Here is a 24692-nt window from a genome sequence, read left to right as displayed (position 1 = left end):
TACTAAAGGCAACCGGTAGTGGTGTGGACAGTAAAATTGGTATTCCACTGACCTTTGCTGCCACTGTAGTTGTGAGTCACATGGTATGTTCTATTGGTCATGTGGTGCAAACTACACTCACAGCCTGGGAACCAGCTGCTGCCATATTATTTCTGTCTCTGACATCTCACTTTCACTTTCTCTCAGAGCGTAACCTCTACAGCCACTGCCTGCCTGGTAACTGCTGATCCTCTGTCAGCTCATTTTCCTATTGGTCAGAGACCCTGACACTAACCAATCAGCAGGGAGATCACACCCCACGTATGTAGAGTCACTGGCTGACACTATTATACTTGTTTCTCTTCGGGAAGTTTCTTCCGATACTGATCCAGGTCCCCCAATATATCACCCACAGGAGGGTGTCCCCCCCACATATCACCCACAGGAGGATGTCCCCCCTTGTCCTGCTGATTCTGGGGGTGACAGGTGTCTGCTCTGGTGAGTATGTGGAGGATATATAGTAACATGTATGTGTATAGTAACATGTATGTGTCCCACAGTGTCCCACAGTAATAACATGGACGCCATGGCACTGAAAGGGTTCATCCCTGTGCTGCAGAGAAATCCTTACACAAAAGTGGTCACTTAGGTATAAAATGTGTTTAACACTGTAGGACAGGGGTGGGGGACCTTTTTTGTGCCAAGGGCCATTTGTATAGGGAAAAAATCCTTCGGGGGCCATATGTAAAAAATTCTCTTACAAATTGTCCTGCTGCAGCCGCCCCACGCTCCGGCGGCTGCTGCTGAATAGGACTGACAGTCTCCGGCTGCTGTTGATTAAGAGGAATCTTGCGAGAAATACCGACCTCAAGCGAGAATTCCCTTTTACTTGACTCCCGGCAAAGCCACCGGGCAGGTGGGAGGGCCACTCAGACTGGCTATGGGGGCCACATACGGCCCCCGGGCCTGAGGTTCCCCACCCCTGCTGTAGGAGCAGCACTGAGCTGGGGCAGGTCCCCTGCTGCTGTGCTGCTGTGGGGTGAAGCCTGGGGCAGAGCATGTGTATATAATATATAGGTCACCTGTATTAACCCCTTCAGTGGTGGGGTTTTTTTTTGGGAGCGCTCCCCACTGGGCGAGTTTTTTATGGGGAGCGCTCCCTTTAAAAAAAACCCACCACTACCCCCCTGGGTCCGGGCAGCGCCGCTGAACTGTCAATTAGCGGCTGCCCGGACCTGCGCCCCCCCCCCCCACCGCATTGCTGTCCCCGGCAGCCGGCTTGTCATAAGCCGGCGCCGGGGACTTCTTCTTTTGAAAACCCGGAGGGGAGGGGGGAGGGGCAGGGAGGAGGAGGCGACGCCGCAGAGGGGAGGGAGCCGGGCAGCGTGACGCTGCCTGAGATCAGAGTGAACTCAGCAAAGCTGCCCGACTCCAAACAGTGGCAATCCCGAGAATTTTCCGGGCTTGCCAGACTGGGCACTGAGGCACAGCCCGGAAAATTCTCGGGATTGCCACTGAAGAGGTTAATATATAAAGTGTACTATAAATGTATTATAAAAGCAAGTCAGATTCATCCTTGTGACATGTAATTCTGTATTAGTTATGTATAATAAGTAAGATGTTCTGACTGATACAGGAATCCTATAGGTATCGGGGGAGGATCTGACCGTGCCAGTGTGTTATCTGCCTATATAAAGCGGCCTGTGAGCCCTGGTATCAGCACATCTGCCTGTATCTGAATGCTGTAACATCTCTGTATGCTGCGCCTCTTAGAAGTAAGAGAAGAAATATTTTCAGGACTCTGAGCAAATAAACATCTTTTGCCTCAGACGACCGTTTTAATCTTGCGACCAACAGGAATATGACAAAAAGTAATCCTGTTCTCTGTCTGTACTGGGTACAGGATCCAGTGTCTCCAAGCTCCGCCCTCTGCCAGCTACCACTGTACAGGACCGGGTCTGTGTTTATTGACCAGTGGGGGAGTAGCCAACGTCACTGAGGTGTGTCAGCAGCGTGTTGACGCATACATCTCAGCAGGTAGTACTCAGGTGCCAACGTGTGGGCCTGATGAAGTATGGTTCCAGATGCCACGTGGTAGGAGTCTGGGGGTGGCAGCGATACCCCGCCTACTGCGTAGTGGGTGGAGTAAGTAACTGGTGGTTACTGGTGGTCAGGAAAAAACATTTTGAATCCCAATTGCGCACTGAGAGATATCTACATAATGATCAGATAATACTTTTTTATATATTTTGTATTATTTTAATCACACGTCATAGCACTTATGTGCTTCTTATTAACCCCTACTAACTTTCATTTGTGTGCTGCCCTGGAGTGGTCGGCCTGTGCCGGCATGATGGGGGCCCACACCCCAGACCCATACCCAGTATTATGACCCCCAGTGACACAGAGACGCCTTGCAGATCTATACGCAACCAAGATCTCTGTATTATTATGTGTATATCTCTCACTCAGTGTGCAAATGGGATACAAAATGTTTTTTCCTAGCCAGAATGACCCCTCCCTTGTAGCACCTGAGTGACATCACAATCTGATTGAGCAGCTTGACAATCAATGTGTTGGTTACTGATGGTAACATCGAATCCCCTATTGGCCAGGTCCTGTGACACCAGAAACCACCCTCTGTGGACCTGAAGGTCATAGCCAGAGCGCAGGGTAGGGGTCTGGTCACAGCTTCTTATTCACAAAGGTCACTTTTACAGGGGTAATAGAGTCTTGGGCCACAAATTTGACGCCTGAAATCAACAGAGGAGCGTCACTTACCTGTGACCCAAGTGTATTTTCCTGACCTATCGCTGGTGTGAACAAAGTGGGCACAGACACCATATTATAACTTACCATGTAGAATAAGTGGCTGTAGTCTGCAAGGGGTTTGGATCATAGGATAGACAATAGGTAGGACGACCACTGAAGGTCAACATGGGTTATGTCAACAGTCAAAAGGTCGACATGGTGTTTTTCACACTTTTTTACCTAAATGTCGACATGGACACTAAAAAAGTGCACCGTGTGTCTCTCTGCGCTCTCCATGCTCCGGGCTTATTCCCCCCCCACGCCATAGTGGATGGTAGGGCAGGAAATACCGCCTGTTGGCTCAAAGATAGTGAAAATCCCCATGTCGACCTTTTGACTGTCGACCTAATGCCTGTGTTGACCTAATGACCCTGTCAACCTAACCCCATGTCGACCTTCAGTGGTTGACCTAATACATGTCAACTTTCCACTTGTCGACCTAGTGACCATATACCGTTTGCAAGGGTTACCTGGTGACTGATCCGGCAGGCCCTGATGTAGGGTGCGGGGCTGAGCACAGCAACACCACTGCCATCATTGAGAGCGGATGCCCAGCGCTCCCTCTCACCCCTCTTCTTGTCTTGTGTCAGCCATTAAAAAGTTAATTTGAATGACATCCATAGGTAAAAGCAAGGCTGACCCGGGTTCAGTGGAAATACGGCTGACCTGGGAGCAACCCGGGTCAAAGTGCAGTGTAAATAGGTTTTGAATCTGGGTCCAACCCGGGGTTGTCCTGTGTTCCAATACAGTGTTTCCAGTTGATAGATCAACAGTGTCAGCTATCTCCTTTACTGTGGCCTGTCCCCGCCTCCCTCTCCTGCTCATCTTCTCCTGACCCAATGACCCTGAAGAAGATCCACTCCCTCCGCTTACATCACAAGCCAATGAGGAGCTGCTGGAATCTGAGGAGTAGGCAGCTGTTGTTGTGGTGGGAAGCCCGTGTCTGTGCCGGTGCTGCCGTCCTGTGATGAATGCTCACGTCTGGTCCAAGATGGAGCCTCCAAACTGGGACAGCTGGGAAGCAGATGCCAGTGCTCAACCACACATATCGGGATTGGGCCTCGCAGCACCGCATCACCAACTCTCCCCTACCCAGGACAGGAGGAACCCCAATACATTGTAAATCATGGGACAGTAACACACAAATCATTGGATTGTATCATTATAAATATAACTGGTGCCGCTGTTCAAAAATTATTCTGGACTCCCAACACTGTAAGGGATAAAACCAGTCACCGTTCTGTTGCCACTTTAAAGGATACAAGTATTTGCGCTACTGTTCCCATCAGATGAAATAACAGGATACAAATTTATATTTGAAATATAGAAAGAAATGTTACTGTGACTTTCCAGCTTCTCCTTATTTTTGACTTTTTAGGATATAAAAATAAATCTCCAATCTCTTCTGCTGCCTCTAAACAAGAACTGGGAGTGATTATTATTTGTTCCCAGCAGGTGGCCACTTGTCATGTTATATATAGGAAGCAAGGTGTTGGTGATGTGTATTTATGTGGTGGTTTATAATTGTATTGATCTGTATGTATTGGTATCTTTAGATCAGGGGTGCTCAAACTATTTTGCTCTGGGACCCCGTCAGACAATAAAAATTATTACAGGGCCCCAGCAAGTTACTACTGAATGGCGCCACATGTGTGATCAGTGAAGCAAAGTGACCGCTATTGTGATATGGCAGCAGTGGGTAATAGGGGGCATGGAAATGGGTGACAAGGGGATGGAAGTGGGAAGCAATGGGTGTTATACGCTGCCCACCCTCCACATACACATTAGCCTGATGGTCAGCAACATAGAGTCGTGACCCCATGCTGAGGTGGTCGGGACCCACTTTGGGGTCAGGACCCACAGTTTGAGAACCGATGCTTTAGAGCAACAATAAATACAGAGTTGCTTTTCTAGTAAATGACGGTGGCCCCTATGGAATTGATTCAGGAAAATTGCAGGTGTGCCGGGAAACATACTGAGAGTGACAGGGAAATAGGCAGGTGTGCCGGGAAACATACTGAGAGTGTCAGGGAAATCGCAGGTGTGCCGGGAAACATACTGAGAGTGTCAGGGGAATCGCAGGTGTGCCGGGAAACATACTGAGAGTGTCAGGGAAATCGCAGGTGTGCCGGGAAACATACTGAGAGTGTCAGGGAAATCGCAGGTGTGCCGGGAAACATACTGAGAGTGTCAGGGAAATCGCAGGTGTGGCGGGAAACATACTGGGAGTGTCAGGGAAATCGCAGGTGTGCCGGGAAACATACTGAGAGTGTCAGGGAAATCGCAGGTGTGCCGGGAAACATACTGAGAGTGTCAGGGGAATCGCAGGTGTGCCGGGAAACATACTGAGAGTGTCAGGGAAATCGCAGGTGTGCCGGGAAACATACTGAGAGTGTCAGGGAAATCGCAGGTGTGCCGGGAAACATACTGAGAGTGTCGGGGAAATCGCAGGTGTGCCGGGGAAATACGCAGGTGTGTCGGGAAACATACTGAGAGTGTCGGGGAAATCGCAGGTGTGTCGGGAAACATACTGAGAGTGTCAGGGAAATCGCAGGTGTGCCGGGAAACATACTGAGAGTGTCAGGGAAATCGCAGGTGTGCCGGGAAACATACTGAGAGTGTCAGGGAAATCGCAGGCGTGCCGGGAAACATACTGAGAGTGTCAGGGGAATCGCAGGTGTGCCGGGAAACATACTGAGAGTGTCAGGGAAATCGCAGGTGTGCCGGGAAACATACTGAGAGTGTCAGGGAAATATGCAGGTGTGCCGGGAAACATACTGAGAGTGTCAGGGAAATACGCAGGTGTGCTGGGAAACATACTGAGAGTGTCAAGGAAATATGCAGGTGTGCCGGGAAACATACTGAGAGTGTCAGGGGAATCGCAGGTGTGCCGGGAAACATACTGAGAGTGTCAGGGGAATCGCAGGTGTGCCGGAAAACATACTGAGTGTCAGGGAAATCGCAGGTGTGCCGGGAAACATACTGAGAGTGTCAAGGAAATATGCAGGTGTGCCGGGAAACATACTGAGAGTGTCAGGGGAATCGCAGGTGTGCCGGAAAACATACTGAGTGTCAGGGAAATCGCAGGTGTGCCGGGAAACATACTGAGAGTGTCAGGGAAATACGCAGGTGTGCCGGGAAACATACTGAGAGTGTCAGGGAAATACGCAGGTGTGCCGGGAAACATACTGAGAGTGTCAGGGAAATATGCAGGTGTGCCGGGAAACATACTGAGAGTGTCAGGGAAATCGCAGGGGTGCCGGGAAACATACTGAGCGTGTCAGGGAAATATGCAGGTGTGCCGGGAAACATACTGAGAGTGTCAGGGGAATCGCAGGTGTGCCGGGAAACATACTGAGAGTGTCAGGGAAATAACGGAGCGGCCATATTATATTTGGAAGAAGGATCCAAGCTGGGTCGGATCCGGGATTTACTCCATTTACACTGCGGTGCCCACCCGCAGTGTAGACGGAGGCGGCGCTTGGAGATGACATCATCTCCAAGCGCCGGGACCGCGATGATCCCCTACGGATACACTGATCACCGTGCTGGGGGCAGCCCAGCACCAAGGTAAGCTGCTGGGCTACCCCCAGCCCCGTGCACCCCCCCTCCCCTCAGCCACCATCCAGGATCTGCCACCGCTGCTGACTGCAGAGTATAGCAGACAGCAGCGCAGGCTGTGTGTGTGTCCCCCCCCCCGTCCAACCTGCGGGCGCTGCGGTCCGCAGGTTGGAAGTCCCCCATTCATGTAAATGGGAACCAGGTCATCCGACCCGGCGTACCCATTTACACCACCCTCTACCCAGGGCCTAGCCATGATCTACCCAGGTCAGGACCTGGGAAGAAGTCCCGTGTAAAGGGACACGGCGTGACAGATGTACACCGCCTCTGACTTGGGTCTGACCCGCCGAAGACCCAGAGTTTTGAGGCGGTGTAAAAAGGGGTATTACATAGCTCAGTCCCCAAAATAAATGACAGCCAGACTAATTCCATGAGCAGAGATCAGATCACCATGCAGCACAGCTACTGCAGTACCACTTCTGGCCATTGTGTGCACTATAGAGCACAAACATTGTTCTCATCCTTAAATTGCCACTCTACTAAACTCATCAGCTCCCTTTTGTCATTGATAAAAGTTTCATCCACCTAAATCTTCTCCAAAAAATTCTCTATAAAATTGTGAAAACTGCATCAAAATCTGTCCAGCGGTTCCTGAGATTAGCCTGAAAAGACTACGAGAGAGAGAGAGAGAGAGAGAGAGAGAGAGATATTTCGGTACTTATGTAGTAACTGGGCTGCCGATTTCTAAATCGGGTCGGATCGGGAGATCGCATCGCATCGCATGCGACCATGCGATTCGATGCGATGCGATGCGATGCGATGACCCGATTTTTCCATAGGAATCAATGTTAAAATGGACTGAGTCCATTTTAACATGGAATTCAATGGGAAAAATGGGTCCTTTTCATACCCCTACTATCCAAGTGGGCATGGAGTTGGATATAAACCTGTGGCGAGCGGACGAATACCGTCCCCTCGCGGGGCTCGCTTCGCTCGCCACGCTTCGGGCTCGGTGGCTCGCTACGCTCGCCACAGGTTTATATCCAACTCCATGCCCACTTGGATAGTAGGGGTATGAAAAGGACCCATTTTTCCATAGGAATCATTTTAACATTGATTCCTATGGAAAAATCGGGTCATCGCATCCGATATCGGATGCGATGCGATGCGATGCGATATCGCATCGCATCGCATCTGATTGTATGCCTTAACTTAAGGCATACAATCAAAAAATCGGCAGCCCAGTTACTACATAAGTACCGATATTTCTTATTAACCTATAAGATAAATGGGTACTTATGTATTATCTGGGCTCCCATGTTAAATGCACCCCATTTTTTCATACCCCTACTATCCAACTACGCATGGAGTTGATTTTATATAGTGTGGCAAGCGCAGCGAGCCACCATGCCCGAAACGTTGCGAGCGGACGCGGTCTCATAAGAAAAACGGGAGCCCAGATATTACATAAGTACGGATAAATGTATGTATACAGGTAAAACCGGGCTGTATATAATATATTACTGTATATGTTGTTGTTATTCTTACACTATGATATATGTATATATACAGGTTATACTGGGCTGTATATTATACATCACTGTACTTGTTATTACACTATAAGATATATGTATGTATACAGGTAATACCAAGCTGTGGTCTGTGTCCTGTGTATAATATGTGTGATATGTAACAGTCTCTGTGTCTCTCAGACAGTCACACGCTGCAGTATTATTACACTATAAGATATATGTATGTATACAGGTAATACCGGGCTGTACATGGCTGTGGTCTGTGTCCTGTGTATAATATGTGTGATATGTAACAGTCTCTGTGTCTCACAGACAGTCACACGCTGCAGTATTATTACACTATAAGATATATGTATGTATACAGGTAATACCAGGCTGTACATGGCTGTGGTCTGTATCCTGTGTATAATATGTGTGATATGTAACAGTCTCTGTGTCTCTATCAGACAGTCACACGCTGCAGTATTATTACACTATAAGATATATGTATGTATACAGGTAATACCGGGCTGTACATGGCTGTGGTCTGTGTCCTGTGTATAATATGTGTGATATGTAACAGTCTCTGTGTCTCTCAGACAGTCACACGCTGCAGTATTATTACACTATAAGATATATGTATGTATACAGGTAATACCGGGCTGTACATGGCTGTGGTCTGTGTCCTGTGTATAATATGTGTGATATGTAACCAGTCTCTGTGTCTCACAGACAGTCACACACTGCAGTATTATTACACTATAAGATATATGTATGTATACAGGTAATACCGGGCTGTACATGGCTGTGGTCTGTGTGTATAATATGTGTGATATGTAACAGTCTCTGTGTCTCTCAGACAGTCACACGCTGCAGTATTATTACACTATAAGATATATGTATGTATACAGGTAATACTGGGCTGAACATGGCTGTGGTCTGTGTCCTGTGTATAATACGTGTGATATGTAACAGTCTCTGTGTCTCTCTCAGACAGTCACACACTGCAGTATTATTACACTATAAGATATATGTATGTATACAGGTAATACCGGGCTGTACATGGCTGTGGTCTGTGTCCTGTGTATAATATGTGTGATATGTAACAGTCTCTGTGTCTCTCAGACAGTCACACGCTGCAGTATTATTACACTATAAGATATATGTATGTATACAGGTAATACCGGGCTGTACATGGCTGTGGTCTGTGTCCTGTGTATAATATGTGTGATATGTAACCAGTCTCTGTGTCTCTCAGACAGTCACACGCTGCAGTATTATTACACTATAAGATATATGTATGTACTGTGTACAGGTAATACCGGGCTGTACATGGCTGTGGTCTGTGTCCTGTGTATAATATGTGTGATATGTAACAGTCTCTGTGCCTCTCAGACAGTCACACGCTGCAGAATTATTACACTATAAGATATATGTATGTATACAGGTAATACCGGGCTGTACATGGCTGTGGTCTGTGTCCTGTGTATAATATGTGTGATATGTAACAGTCTCTGTGTCTCTCTCAGACAGTCACACGCTGCAGTATTATTACACTATAAGATATATATGTATGTATACAGGTAATACCGGGCTGTACATGGCTGTGGTCTGTGTGCTGTGTATAATATGTGATATGTAACAGTCTCTGTGTCTCTCAGTCACACGCTGCAGTATTATTACACTATAAGATATATGTATGTATACAGGTAATACCGGGCTGTACATGGCTGTGGTCTGTGTCCTGTGTATAATATATGTGATATGTAACAGTCTCTGTATCTCTCAGTCACACGCTGCAGTATTATTACACTATAAGATATATGTATGTATACAGGTAATACCGGGCTGTACATGGCTGTGATCTGTGTCCTGTGTATAATATGTGTGATATGTAACAGTCTCTGTGTCTCTCAGACAGTCAAACGCTGCAGTATTATTACAGTATAAGATATATGTATGTATACAGGTAATACCGGGCTGTACATGGCTGTGGTCTGTGTCCTGTGTATAATATGTGTGATATGTAACAGTCTCTGTGTCTCTCAGACAGTCACACGCTGCAGTATTATTACACTATAAGATATATGTATGTATACAGGTAATACCGGGCTGTACATGGCTGTGGTCTGTGTCCTGTGTATAATATGTGTGATATGTAACAGTCTCTGTGTCTCTCAGACAGTCACACACTGCAGTAATATTACACTATAAGATATATGTATGTATACAGGTAATACCGGGCTGTACATGGCTGTGGTCTGTGTCCTGTGTATAATATGTGTGATATGTAACAGTCTCTGTGTCTCTCAGACAGTCACACGCTGCAGTATTATTACACTATAAGATATATGTATGTATACAGGTAATACTGGGCTGTACATGGCTGTGGTCTGTGTCCTGTGTATAATATGTGTGATCTGTAACAGTCTCTGTGTCTCTCAGACAGTCACACGCTGCAGTATTATTACACTATAAGATATATGTATGTATACAGATAATACCGGGCTGTACATGGCTGTGGTCTGTGTCCTGTGTATAGAACGTGTGATATGTAACAGTCTCTGTGTCTCTCAGACAGTCACACGCTGCAGTATTATTACACTATAAGATATATGTATGTATACAGGTAATACCAGGCTGTACATGGCTGTGGTCTGTGTCCTGTGTATAATATATGTGATATGTAACAGTCTCTGTATCTCTCAGACAGTCACACGCTGCAGTATTATTACACTATAAGATATATGTATATATACAGGTAATACCGAGCTGTGGTCTGTGTCCTGTGTATAATATGTGTGATATATAACAGTCTCTGTGTCTCTCAGACAGTCACACGCTGCAGTATTATAACACTATAAGATATATGTATGTATACAGGTAATACCCGGCTGTACATGGCTGTGGTCTGTGTCCTGTGTATAATATGTGTGATATGTAACAGTCTCTGTGTCTCTCAGACAGTCACACGCTGCAGTATTATTACACTATAAGATATTTGTATGTATACAGGTAATACCGGGCTGTACATGGCTGTGGTCTGTGTCCTGTGTATAATATGTGTGATATGTAACAGTCTCTGTGTCTCTCAGACAGTCACACGCTGCAGTATTATTACAATATAAGATATATGTATGTATACAGGTAATACCGGGCTGTACGTGGCTGTGGTCTGTGTCCTGTGTATAATATGTGTGATATGTGACAGTCTCTGTGTCTCTCAGACAGTCACACTCTGCAGTATTATTACACTATTAGATATATGTATGTATACAGGTAATACCGGGCTGTACATGGCTGTGGTCTGTGTCCTGTGTATAATATATGTGATATGTAACAGTCTCTGTGTCTCTCAGTCACACACTGCAGTATTATTACACTATAAGATATATGTATGTATACAGGTAATACCGGGCTGTACATGGCTGTGGTCTGTGTCCTGTGTATAATATGTGTGATATGTAACAGTCTCTGTGTCTCTCTCAGACAGTCACACGCTGCAGTATTATTACACTATAAGATATATGTATGTATACAGGTAATACCGGGCTGTACATGGCTGTGGTCAGTGTCCTGTGTATAATATGTGTGATATGTAACAGTCTCTGTGTCTCTCAGACAGTCACACGCTGCAGTATTATTACACTATAAGATACATGTATGTATACAGGTTATACCGGGCTGTACATGGCTGTGGTCTGTGTCCTGTGTATAATATGTGTGATATGTAACAGTCTCTGTGTCTCTCAGACAGTCACACGCTGCAGTATTATTACACTATTAGATATATGTATGTATACAGGTAATACCGGGCTGTACATGGCTGTGGTCTGTGTCCTGTGTATAATATGTGTGATATGTAACAGTCTCTGTGTCTCTCAGACAGTCACACGCTGCAGTATTATTACACTATAAGATATATGTATGTATACAGGTAATACCGAGCTGTGGTCTGTGTCCTGTGTATAATATGTGTGATATGTAACAGTATCTGTGTCTCTCAGACAGTCACATGCTGCAGTATTATTACACTATAAGATATATGTATGTATACAGGTAATACCGAGCTGTGGTCTGTGTCCTGTGTATAATATGTGTGATATATAACAGTCTCTGTGTCTCTCAGACAGTCACACGCTGCAGTATTATAACACTATAAGATATATGTATGTATACAGGTAATACCCGGCTGTACATGGCTGTGGTCTGTGTCCTGTGTATAATATGTGTGATATGTAACAGTCTCTGTGTCTCTCAGACAGTCACACGCTGCAGTATTATTACACTATAAGATATATGTATGTATACAGGTAATACCGGGCTGTACATGGCTGTGGTCTGTGTCCTGTGTATAATATGTGTGATATGTAACAGTCTCTGTGTCTCTCAGACAGTCACACGCTGCAGTATTATTACAATATAAGATATATGTATGTATACAGGTAATACCGGGCTGTACGTGGCTGTGGTCTGTGTCCTGTGTATAATATGTGTGATATGTGACAGTCTCTGTGTCTCTCAGACAGTCACACTCTGCAGTATTATTACACTATTAGATATATGTATGTATACAGGTAATACCGGGCTGTACATGGCTGTGGTCTGTGTCCTGTGTATAATATATGTGATATGTAACAGTCTCTGTGTCTCTCAGTCACACACTGCAGTATTATTACACTATAAGATATATGTATGTATGTATACAGGTAATACCGGGCTGTACATGGCTGTGGTCTGTGTATAATATGTGTGATATGTAACAGTCTCTGTGTCTCTCAGACAGTCACACGCTGCAGTATTATTACACTATAAGATATATGTATGTATACAGGTAATACCGGGCTGTACATGGCTGTGGTCTGTGTATAATATGTGTGATATGTAACAGTCTCTGTGTCTCTCAGACAGTCACACGCTGCAGTATTATTACACTATAAGATATATGTATGTATACAGGTAATACCGGGCTGTACATGGCTGTGGTCAGTGTCCTGTGTATAATATGTGTGATATGTAACAGTCTCTGTGTCTCTCTCAGACAGTCACACGCTGCAGTATTATTACACTATAAGATATATGTATGTATACAGGTAATAACGGGCTGTACATGGCTGTGGTCTGTGTCCTGTGTATAATATATGTGATATGTAACAGTCTCTGTGTCTCTCAGACAGTCACACGCTGCAGTATTATTACACTATAAGATATATGTATGTATACAGGTAATACCATAGTTGCCGACTTCTCAGCTCTCTTTTGCCGGAGAGGGCAGCTTGGATAGCTCCGCCCATGACCCCGCCTCCTTTATGATGCGCAAATGGGGCGGGCCATGGGTGGAGCTATCCAAATTACATTTGAGAGAATACCGTAGCTCTACAAGGAACCCTACTTAGGGTTGCCGACTTTTTCAGCTGCCCTCTCCGGGCAAGCGGTACTCACTGCTGCCGCTCCAGACGCACGCACAGCAGACACTGCTCTCCTCACCCTGCTGCCAGCTCTGACTCCTGCAGTAGCCGTCACACACCGCTACCGCTGCTGACGCTCACGCTCCCCAGTCTCCGCGGTGGCTGTCATTTAAGAGGACAGCGACGCCGGGTATGTCAAGATGACATCACGCTGGTCGCTGCTGGCACCTGCTCCCCGCACTTTGAGCATGCGCAGTCCAATTTTTTCAGCAAGAAGGCTGAAAAACCGGGAGGATCCCGGGACTTTCCGGGGGACCGGGAGAAAGATTTAAAAAGCGGGACACTCCCGCTAAAAGCGGGAGGGTAGGCAACTATGGGTAATACCGGGCTGTATATGTCTGTGGTCTGTGTCCTGTGTATAATATGTGTGATATGTAACAGTCTCTGTGTCTCTCAGACAGTCACACGCTGCAGTATTATTACACTATAAGATATATGTATGTATACAGGTAATACTGGGCTGTACATGGCTGTGGTCTGTGTCCTGTGTATAATATGTGTGATATGTAACAGTCTCTGTGTCTCTCAGACAGTCACACGCTGCAGTATTATTACACTATAAGATATATGTATGTATACAGGTAATACCGGGCTGTACATGGCTGTGGTCTGTGTCCTGTGTATAGTACGTGTGATATGTAACAGTCTCTGTGTCTCTCAGACAGTTACACGCTGCAGTATTATTACACTATAAGATATATGTATGTATACAGGTAATACCGGGCTGTACATGGCTGTGGTCTGTGTCCTGTGTATAATATGTGTGATATGTAACAGTCTCTGTGTCTCTCAGACAGTCACACGCTGCAGTATTATTACACTATAAGATGTATGTATGTATACAGGTAATACCGGGCTGGACATGGCTGTGGTCTGTGTCCTGTGTATAATATGTGTGATATGTAACAGTCTTTGTGTCTCTCAGACAGTCACACGCGGCAGTATTATTACACTATAAGATATATGTATGTATACAGGTAATACCGGGCTGTACATGGCTGTGGTCTGTGTCCTGTGTATAGTACGTGTGATATGTAACAGTCTCTGTGTCTCTCAGACAGTCACACGCTGCAATATTATTACACTATAAGATATATGTATGTATACAGGTAATACCGGGCTGTACATGGTTGTGGTATGTGTCCTGTGTATAATATGTGTGATATGTAACAGTCTCTGTGTCTCTCAGACAGTCACACGCTGCAGTATTATTACACTATAAGATATATGTATGTATACAGGTAATACCGGGCTGTACATGGCTGTGGTCTGTGTCCTGTGTATAATATGTGTGATATGTAACAGTCTCTGTGTCTCTCTCAGACAGTCACACACTGCAGTATTATTACACTATAAGATATATGTATGTATACAGGTAATACCGGGCTGTACATGGCTGTGGTCTGTGTCCTGTGTATAATATGTGTGATATGTAACAGTCTCTGTGTCTCTCAGTCACACGCTGCAGTATTATTACACTATAAGATATATGTATGTATACAGGTAATACTGGGCTGTACATGGCTGTGGTCTGTGTGTATAATATGTGTGATATGTAACAGTCTCTGTGTCTCTCTCAGACAGTCACACGCTGCAGTATTACTACACTATAAGATATATGTATGTATACAGGTAATACCAAGCTGTACATGGCTGTGGTCTGTGTGCTGTGTATAATATGTGTGATATGTAACAGTCTCTGTGTCTATCAGACAGTCACACGCTGCAGTATTATTACACTATAAGATATATGTATGTATACAGGTAATACCGGGCTGTACATGGCTGTGGTCTGTGTCCTGTGTATAATATGTGTGATATGTAACAGTCTCTGTGTCTCTCAGACAGTCACACGCTGCAGTATTATTACACTAGAAGATATATGTATGTATGCAGGTAATACTGGGCTGGACATGGCTGTGGTCTGTGTGCTGTGTATAATATGTGTGATATGTAACAGTCTCTGTGTCTCTCAGTCAGTCACACGCTGCAGTATTATTACACTATAAGATATATGTATGTATACAGGTAATACCGGGCTGTACATGGCTGTGGTCTGTGTCCTGTGTATAATATGTGTGATATGTAACAGTCTCTGTGTCTCTCAGACAGTCACACGCTGCAGTATTATTACACTATAAGATATATGTATGTATACAGGTAATACTGGGCTGTACATGGCTGTGGTCTGTGTCCTGTGTATAATATGTGTGATATGTAACAGTCTCTGTGTCTCTCAGACAGTCACACGCTGCAGTATTATTACACTATAAGATATATGTATGTATACAGGTAATACCGGGCTGTACATGGCTGTGGTCTGTGTCCTGTGTATAGTACGTGTGATATGTAACAGTCTCTGTGTCTCTCAGACAGTTACACGCTGCAGTATTATTACACTATAAGATATATGTATGTATACAGGTAATACCGGGCTGGACATGGCTGTGGTCTGTGTCCTGTGTATAATATGTGTGATATGTAACAGTCTTTGTGTCTCTCAGACAGTCACACGCGGCAGTATTATTACACTATAAGATATATGTATGTATACAGGTAATACCGGGCTGTACATGGCTGTGGTCTGTGTCCTGTGTATAGTACGTGTGATATGTAACAGTCTCTGTGTCTCTCAGACAGTCACACGCTGCAATATTATTACACTATAAGATATATGTATGTATACAGGTAATACCGGGCTGTACATGGTTGTGGTATGTGTCCTGTGTATAATATGTGTGATATGTAACAGTCTCTGTGTCTCTCAGACAGTCACACGCTGCAGTATTATTACACTATAAGATATATGTATGTATACAGGTAATACCGGGCTGTACATGGCTGTGGTCTGTGTCCTGTGTATAATATGTGTGATATGTAACAGTCTCTGTGTCTCTCTCAGACAGTCACACGCTGCAGTATTATTACACTATAAGATATATGTATGTATACAGGTAATACCGGGCTGTACATGGCTGTGGTCTGTGTCCTGTGTATAATATGTGTGATATGTAACAGTCTCTGTGTCTCTCAGTCACACGCTGCAGTATTATTACACTATAAGATATATGTATGTATACAGGTAATACTGGGCTGTACATGGCTGTGGTCTGTGTGTATAATATGTGTGATATGTAACAGTCTCTGTGTCTCTCTCAGACAGTCACACGCTGCAGTATTACTACACTATAAGATATATGTATGTATACAGGTAATACCAAGCTGTACATGGCTGTGGTCTGTGTGCTGTGTATAATATGTGTGATATGTAACAGTCTCTGTGTCTATCAGACAGTCACACGCTGCAGTATTATTACACTATAAGATATATGTATGTATACAGGTAATACCGGGCTGTACATGGCTGTGGTCTGTGTCCTGTGTATAATATGTGTGATATGTAACAGTCTCTGTGTCTCTCAGACAGTCACACGCTGCAGTATTATTACACTAGAAGATATATGTATGTATGCAGGTAATACTGGGCTGGACATGGCTGTGGTCTGTGTGCTGTGTATAATATGTGTGATATGTAACAGTCTCTGTGTCTCTCAGTCAGTCACACGCTGCAGTATTATTACACTATAAGATATATGTATGTATACAGGTAATACCGGGCTGTACATGGCTGTGGTCTGTGTCCTGTGTATAATATGTGTGATATGTAACAGTCTCTGTGTCTCTCAGACAGTCACACGCTGCAGTATTATTACACTATAAGATATATGTATGTATACAGGTAATACCGGGCTGTACATGGCTGTGGTCTGTGTCCTGTGTATAATATGTATGATATGTAACAGTCCCTGTGTCTCTCTGACAGTCACACGCTGCAGTATTATTACACTATAAGATATATGTATGTATATAGGTAATACCGGGCTGTATATGGCTGTGGTCTGTGTCCTGTGTATAATACGTGTGATATGTAACAGTCTCTGTGTCTCTCTCAGACAGTCACACGCTGCAGTATTATTACACTATAAGATATATGCATGTATACAGGTAATACCGGGCTGTACATGGCGGTGGTCTGTCTATAATATGTGTGATATGTAACAGTCCCTGTGTCTCTCTGACAGTCACACGCTGCAGTATTATTACACTATAAGATATATGTATGTATACAGGTAATACCGGGCTGTATATGGCTGTGGTCTGTGTCCTGTGTATAATATGTGTGATATGTAACAGTCTCTGTGTCTCTCAGACAGTCACACGCTGCAGTATTATTACACTATAAGATATATGCATGTATACAGGTAATACCGGGCTGTACATGGCTGTGGTCTGTGTCCTGTGTATAATATGTGTGATATGTAACAGTCTCTGTGTCTCTCAGACAGTCACACGCTGCAGTATTATTACACTATAAGATATATGTATGTATACAGATAATACCGGGCTGTACATGGCTGTGGTCTGTGTCCTGTGTATAATATGTGATATGTAACAGTCTCTGTGTCTCTCAGACAGTCACACGCTGCAGTATTATTACACTATAAGATATATGTATGTATACGGGATGCGGTTAATTTCCCGGCGGTCGGGATCCCGGCGGTCGGAATCCCGACACTGGAATCCCGACCGCCGAAATCCCGAAACTTTCTCCCTCCGTGGGTGTCCACGACACCCATAGAGGGAGAATATAATAGCGTGCCGAGCGTAGCGAGGCACCGGGCCCGCTGCGTGGCGAGCGCAGCGAGCCCGCAAGGGGGGGCGATCCATGTCCCCCCCTTGTCGGGATTTCGGCGGTCGGGATTCCAGTGTCGGGATTCCGACCGCCGGGATCCCGACCGCCGGGATATCATATCGGATCCATGTATACAGGTAATACCGGGCTGTACATGGCTGTGGTCTGTGTCCTGTGTATAATATATGTGATATGTAACAGTCTCTGGGTGACATTCTACGCTGTGCGATTTTGTGTTTTTGGCGTTATTTAGACCACAAAATGGCGATATCGCATTTTTCAGTGAAATCGCCAATTTAACGTGATGCGTTAAGGGACAGAAATCGCATATTTTGTGCGTAAATGTATGCGGAACAAAAGTGCGAGATTAATTCGCACTTTTATCGCATCCAGATGTTTTCCAATGCAAAACTATACAAACCGCTTATTTAATGCTGTGCGCATTTGCAAATCGCACTTTTGCGGTGTCTATTTATCGCACTTTTTTCAGACCTGGTTCTGTTTGGCGCATTTGCACACAACTCATTTTGGTCAAGTGCGCACATGGTAAATTTCAACACAGGTGCCTTCATTATCAATCCCAAACCCCCCTACATTAACCCCAACATTAGTAAGGACACCTGTGAGGGTTTAAATCATGTAGATTTGTATGACTATTTTAAACTTGCTTATCTGTGATGTGTCCCAATTGGAGGGCCAACGCAGGAGGGAGTAAGGTGGCCAAAAGATGCTGGTTGCCCCCCAACTACTGGGTACCCCACGTATGTATGGTGCTCACCTGTACCTGGACTACCTGTCGGACTAACAGGTTGTGGGGATGGTTACGCTGAACCCCATTACCCTGTCGGAGTTATATGAGCAGGGGAGAGATGCTTGGGCCCATTTTGTGGGTGCCAACTATGTAGTGTCTGGCCAGCACTAATTAATGTGTGCCCTCTACTATTTGTCCACAGCCTCCACTCAGTCTGTGACCTCATGGGCCTTGATGCTATCACAGGCCACTTTGTGTAAGAATTTTACTGTACTGTTACTTGCTATAAATAAGTTGTTGCAGACATACATCAGCAGGCGTAGCTTTTCTGGTTAGCACATGTGGCCTGTACTCCAAAATGTACCAGTGTTGGAAGTGTACTCATTAACACATTATTGACCAGTACCATCTGTTTCCACCCATATTTAAGCTAACACCAGTCCACAACAGATGCACATGGTGGTGCTGACCTATCCCTTGCTGGTATCTACCTTTGAAGTACTCTTGGTACATGTAAGAATTAAGTTTGCTGTGAAACATGGCTCACTGGTGTTGTGGAACTACATGTTCCAGCATGCCCAGACACACTACAACCATTACAGTCCAAACCATGAGTGTCAGAGCCTGCTGGAAAATGTACATCCACAACCTTTGCCAGGCAAGGAGTTATACCACACTACTTTACTGCAATCCCATACTCATATACCATTACAATATGTTATAACTCACACATTAATTTATATAGAGAAAAAGACACCAACACAATGGAATGCGGTTTGCAAATTTTACTTGTTTTGCTGTAAACCATTCTGCAATTTAACATGTGCAAAATAGAAACTGTGGGGCCATGTACAAAGATATTTGGGCTTATTGACTGTAGAAACAGTGATGTAGCAGCTACCTTCGGCCAGCATCAGGCAGCCCTACACCACTTTTAGAGGCGGAACTAAGGCCACCACGGGTCCTCACACTACGACGGGGTGGGGAAGTGGGGGACACACTTATTGGGGTGCTGGAGACACTGCTGAGGGTTGAGGTAGTGCCACCTCCCACATTGCCTTCCTGCTGCTGCTGTATTTGTGCCTGCATAGCTAGGAGGGCATTGGTCTGCGCTGTGTGGGCTAGGGCTGTAAGAGTTTGGGCCAGGCTCCCAATATGGCTATTCTGCTCACGTATTGCAGCAGTTAGTTCTGCAAAACGTCTGTCAAGACTGTTGGCAATGCGCACTTGAGTGCCTACAGCTACCCTTACACTACGTGCCATTTTGCGCAACTGCAGGAAGGTGTCACGCATGTACCCCTGTATATTTCCCATTTGGAGGCTTTGGGAGGCCATGAATTCAAGCTGCTTGTCCTTGAAATTCACCAAGGAGTTAGCTACTTGGGAAGCAGTAGCTGGTGTATGGGGTTGCTGGGTGGTTGGGGGTGGGATGGGAGGCACCCCACTTGGTGGAAGATCACTCTGGGACGAGGCCGGCATTTCTTCCTCTGCCGCAAAGGTGTCGACCGGATCAAGAATAATCTCCATTTCGTCTAGCACCAGTCTTGAAGAATCTGTTGTGTTGCTCCCTAGTTGTATAGCACCTGTGGATACAGAAGAAGAGGTAAGTATTGATGCATATATAGGCCTCACTGTCCTCTATACTGTTTTACATAGGCCTATAGATGGCTGACGGCCATACCTAGGGGTGTTATGCACTTACACATGTACCCCGATACAGCATGAAACATTGACATTAATAATATGTCACATGCCTACCTCAGATTACACTCATTTCCGTTGCAATGTAGCAGCAGGAGCAGAATGTAGTGTGAGATATTGTTGATGTGACATGGGTGTGTGTACTGTATGTGTAATGGGGTGTTGTTTAGTCATTTACCTGCTTCCGCAGATTGTGCAGCAACGGTCCTTCTTCTCTTGGATGCTGCAGCACTTCGGGACGGACAATCTGTACAAGGAAAGATGGGCAGGCATTATGGAACTTGCAATGGATAAGCATTTTCAGAAAACATGCAGTGAATTCACAATAATGGACAATACCCAATAGAAAAGGACAGCATTATATCTGGACCACCCTTTGTTTAGTGTTCAGTCAAATCTTTCATTTCAGACTTAGTAGTAAACTAGTGTACACATGACAACTATAGGATATTCGGTGGTATGTAGGCATGCCAGCTAAACCTCCAGTACACCTCAGGGTTTTTGTACACATAGATGTTAGTCTGCTGCAAAGAATGGTACACTGTTAATCAATCAGATTAGTTGTGGAACTACAAGGCCCAGCATTATCAGCAATTTCAAAGCAGGAGCAGCCATTTTCTTGTGCATGACCTTGCTGGGCTATGTAGTTCCACAGCAGCACTTTACAAAGCATTACAATACAAGTGCACATTGCAGATATAATACATTGGCATGTATGTTACAGTTTGCATGGGGTCACACTTACCAGCTCGCGGTGGCGTTTGTGGCCTGTCGGAATCCGCCACATGCAGGCCAGGCAGGACCTCAGGGGGGATGATGCGCTTCAGCTTCACCTCATAAGCATTGTAGCTGACAGTGGTGGGGCTTCCTCCTCCAGTCCTGGTGGCCTCCTCCATCTCCAGGGCCATTTTATGCTTCAACTGGCGTTTGATATCGTTGAAGCGCTTCTTCACATTGCGCACCAGGCGCTTGTGATTACTCACAGCGTTCACCGCCTGGGTGATGTCCTTCCACATAGCGCGCTTACGCTGGGCAGTGGTCTTGTAGTTGGTTTTGCCAAGCAGCCTCTCGTACACTGGCATGATAGCCCTCACAAGTGCCACATTTTCCTCATAGGAAAACCTGACCATGCGGCCACTTTTGGTGCGACCAGCTACCACCTCCTCCTCCTCCTCATTTTCTGCACCAGCCATGTCACCCTCCTCCTCCTCCATGCCAGTGTCTTCCTCCTCCTCACCAGCATCTTCCTCCACCTCTGACATGTGGCCCTCCTGCAGCTGGTATGGGGTATGGTCTAGGGCTTGGCTGTAGGATGGGGATGCCAGCGGATCCTCCACCTCCTCCTGCTGGGGCTGGACGGCCAGGGTCTGAGCTGAGGCTGGCCTTGCTGTGGCCATGCTGCCTGCCACACTGCTGCCTCTCCCACTTGTCTGGCTGCTGCCACTGCTCCCTCTGCCAGTGCTCCCTCTGCCACTGCTCCCTCTGCCAGTGCTCCCTCTGCCACTGGTTCCTCTGCCACTGCTCCCTCTGCCACTCTGCCACCAACACCTCTTGCTGCACAAACGCTTCCACTGCTCCTCTCCATGCTCCTTACTTCCTATCAAAGAGTGAAATGGCGCCAATGGCCCTTTATATAGGGGGTGTGATGCATAATGGAGGGGACATAGGTGGGCCAATAGGTTTGGGGGTTCTTAGTGATGCGGAGACAGGTTTGTAAATCGCACTCCGGTTGGTCCAAAACTCGCACATGACCAGCGGAAGAAATGGCGCGTTTTTCTGACTAAAAATCGCTCTTTTTTGGAGTAAAATTCGCACTTTTTTGTGACTAAAAATCGCCGCAAATCGCAACTCTTCGCACTTTTCAGACTCAAATGCGCATCACATTAAATAATCAAATTTTGACTGAAAAGTGCGAGTTAGAAAAATGCGATTTGCGGCGATCTAGTGTGCGAATTAAACATGCGCATTTAGCGCATATCATAGAATGTCACCCAATGTGTCTCTCTCAGACAGTCACACGCTGCAGTATTATTACACTATAAGATATATGCATGTATACAGGTAATACCGGGCTGTACATGGCTGTGGTCTGTGTCCTGTGTATAATATGTGTGATATGTAACAGTCTCTGTGTCTCTCAGACAGTCACACGCTGCAGTATTATTACACTATAAGATATATGTATGTATACAGGTAATACCGGGCTGTACATGGCTGTGGTCTGTGTCCTGTGTATAATATATGTGATATGTAACAGTCTCTGTGTCTCTCATACAGTCACACACTGCAGTATTATTACACTATAAGATATATGTATGTATACAGGTAATACCAGGCTGTACATGGCTGTGGTCTGTGTCCTGTGTATAATATATGTGATATGTAACTGTCTCTGTGTCTCTCAGACAGTCACACGCTGCAGTATTATTACACTATAAGATATATGTATGTATACAGGTAATACCGGGCTGTACATGGCTGTGGTCTGTGTCCTGTGTATAGTACGTGTGATATGTAACAGTCTCTGTGTCTTTCAGTCACACGCTGCAGTATTATTACACTATAAGATATATGTATGTATACAGGTAATACCGGGCTGTACATGGCTGTGGTCTGTGTCCTGTGTATAATATGTGTGATATGTGACAGTCTCTGTGTCTCTCATACAGTCACACACTGCAGTATTATTACACTATAAGATATATGTATGTATACAGGTAATACCGGGCTGTGGTCTGTGTCCTGTGTATAATATGTGTGATATGTAACAGTCTCTGTGTCTCTCATACAGTCACACACTGCAGTATTATTACACTATAAGATATATGTATGTATACAGGTAATACCGGGCTGTACATGGCTGTGGTCTGTGTATAATATGTGTGATATGTAACAGTCTCTGTGTCTCTCAGACAGTAACACGCTGCAGTATTATTACACTATAAGATATATGTATGTACACAGGTAATACCGGGCTGTACATGGCTGTGGTCTGTGTCCTGTGTATAATATGTGTGATATGTAACAGTCTCTGTGTCTCTCTCAGACAGTCACACGCTGCAGTATTTTTATACTATAAGATATATGTATGTATGCAGGTAATACCGGGCTGTACATGGCTGTGGTCTGTGTATAATATGTGTGATATGTAACAGTCTCTGTGTCTCTCAGACAGTCACACGCTGCAGTATTATTACACTATAAGATATATGTATGTATACAGGTAATACCGGGCTGTACATGGCTGTAGTCTGTGTCCTGTGTATAGTACGTGTGATATGTAACAGTCTCTGTGTCTCTCAGTCACACGCTGCAGTATTATTACACTATAAGATATATGTATGTATACAGGTAATACCGGGCTGTACATGGCTGTGGTCTGTGTCCTGTGTATAATATGTGCGATATGTGACAGTCTCTGTGTCTCTCAGACAGTCACACGCTGCAGTATTATTACACTATAAGATATATGTATGTATACAGGTAATACCGGGCTGCACATAGCTGTGGTCTGTGTATAATATATGTGAAATGTAACAGTCTCTGTGTCTCTCAGACAGTCACACACTGCAGTATTATTACACTATAAGATATATGTATGTATACAGGTAATACCGGGCTGTACATGGCTGTGGTCTGTGTCCTGTGTATAATATGTGTGATATGTAACAGTCTCTGTGTCTCTCTCAGACAGTCACACGCTGAGGTATTATTACACAACGGTCTCAGGTAAAGGATCGGGGCTGCCGGAGTTCTCTGAAGTTGGATATGTGGATGATCAGCAGATTGTGCATTATAACAGTGACTCTCGTGTCCTGCGTCCTGTGGCTCCCTGGATGAATAAAGTGGAAGCAGATTACTGGGAGAGAAACACACAGAGTAGTAGAGGCAATGAGGCTGTACACAAGCACAATGTGAGGACAGCGATGAGTCGCTTCAACCAGACTGGAGGTGAGACACACACTGCACTGTATATACATCTATATCACATACACTACACAGTATATATACACATGGTACACACACACACTGCACTGTATATACACATATATCACATACCCTACACAGCATATATACACATGGTACACACACACACTGCACTGTATATACACATATCACATACCCTACAGTACACAGTATATATACACATGGTACACACACTGCACTGTATATACACATATCACATACCCTACACAGTATATATACACATGGTACAC

At 45.0% G+C, this 24692-nt stretch overlaps 1 protein-coding gene across 1 annotated transcript in view; it reads left to right on the top strand.

The window, feature by feature from the left end:
• Nucleotides 1–296: 296 nt before the first annotated feature.
• Nucleotides 297–24692, top strand: part of LOC146036346 (putative HLA class I histocompatibility antigen, alpha chain H) — a 144868-nt gene continuing 120472 nt past the window's right edge. Inside the window, exons 1-2 of the mRNA XM_083160303.1 lie at nucleotides 297–477; nucleotides 24166–24426. Of these exons, the coding sequence (XP_083016429.1) occupies nucleotides 429–477; nucleotides 24166–24426 (310 nt within the window). The 5' untranslated portion in view covers nucleotides 297–428. The remainder of the gene's footprint in view (nucleotides 478–24165; nucleotides 24427–24692) is intronic.

The sequence above is a fragment of the Crinia signifera genome, chromosome 9 (assembly GCF_055691185.1).
Source record: "Crinia signifera chromosome 9, ASM5569118v1, whole genome shotgun sequence".
In the NCBI taxonomy this organism is placed as follows: domain Eukaryota; kingdom Metazoa; phylum Chordata; class Amphibia; order Anura; family Myobatrachidae; genus Crinia; species Crinia signifera.
Note: the sequence above shows the minus strand (reverse complement) of the source record. Positions and strands in the feature narration are given on the sequence as shown.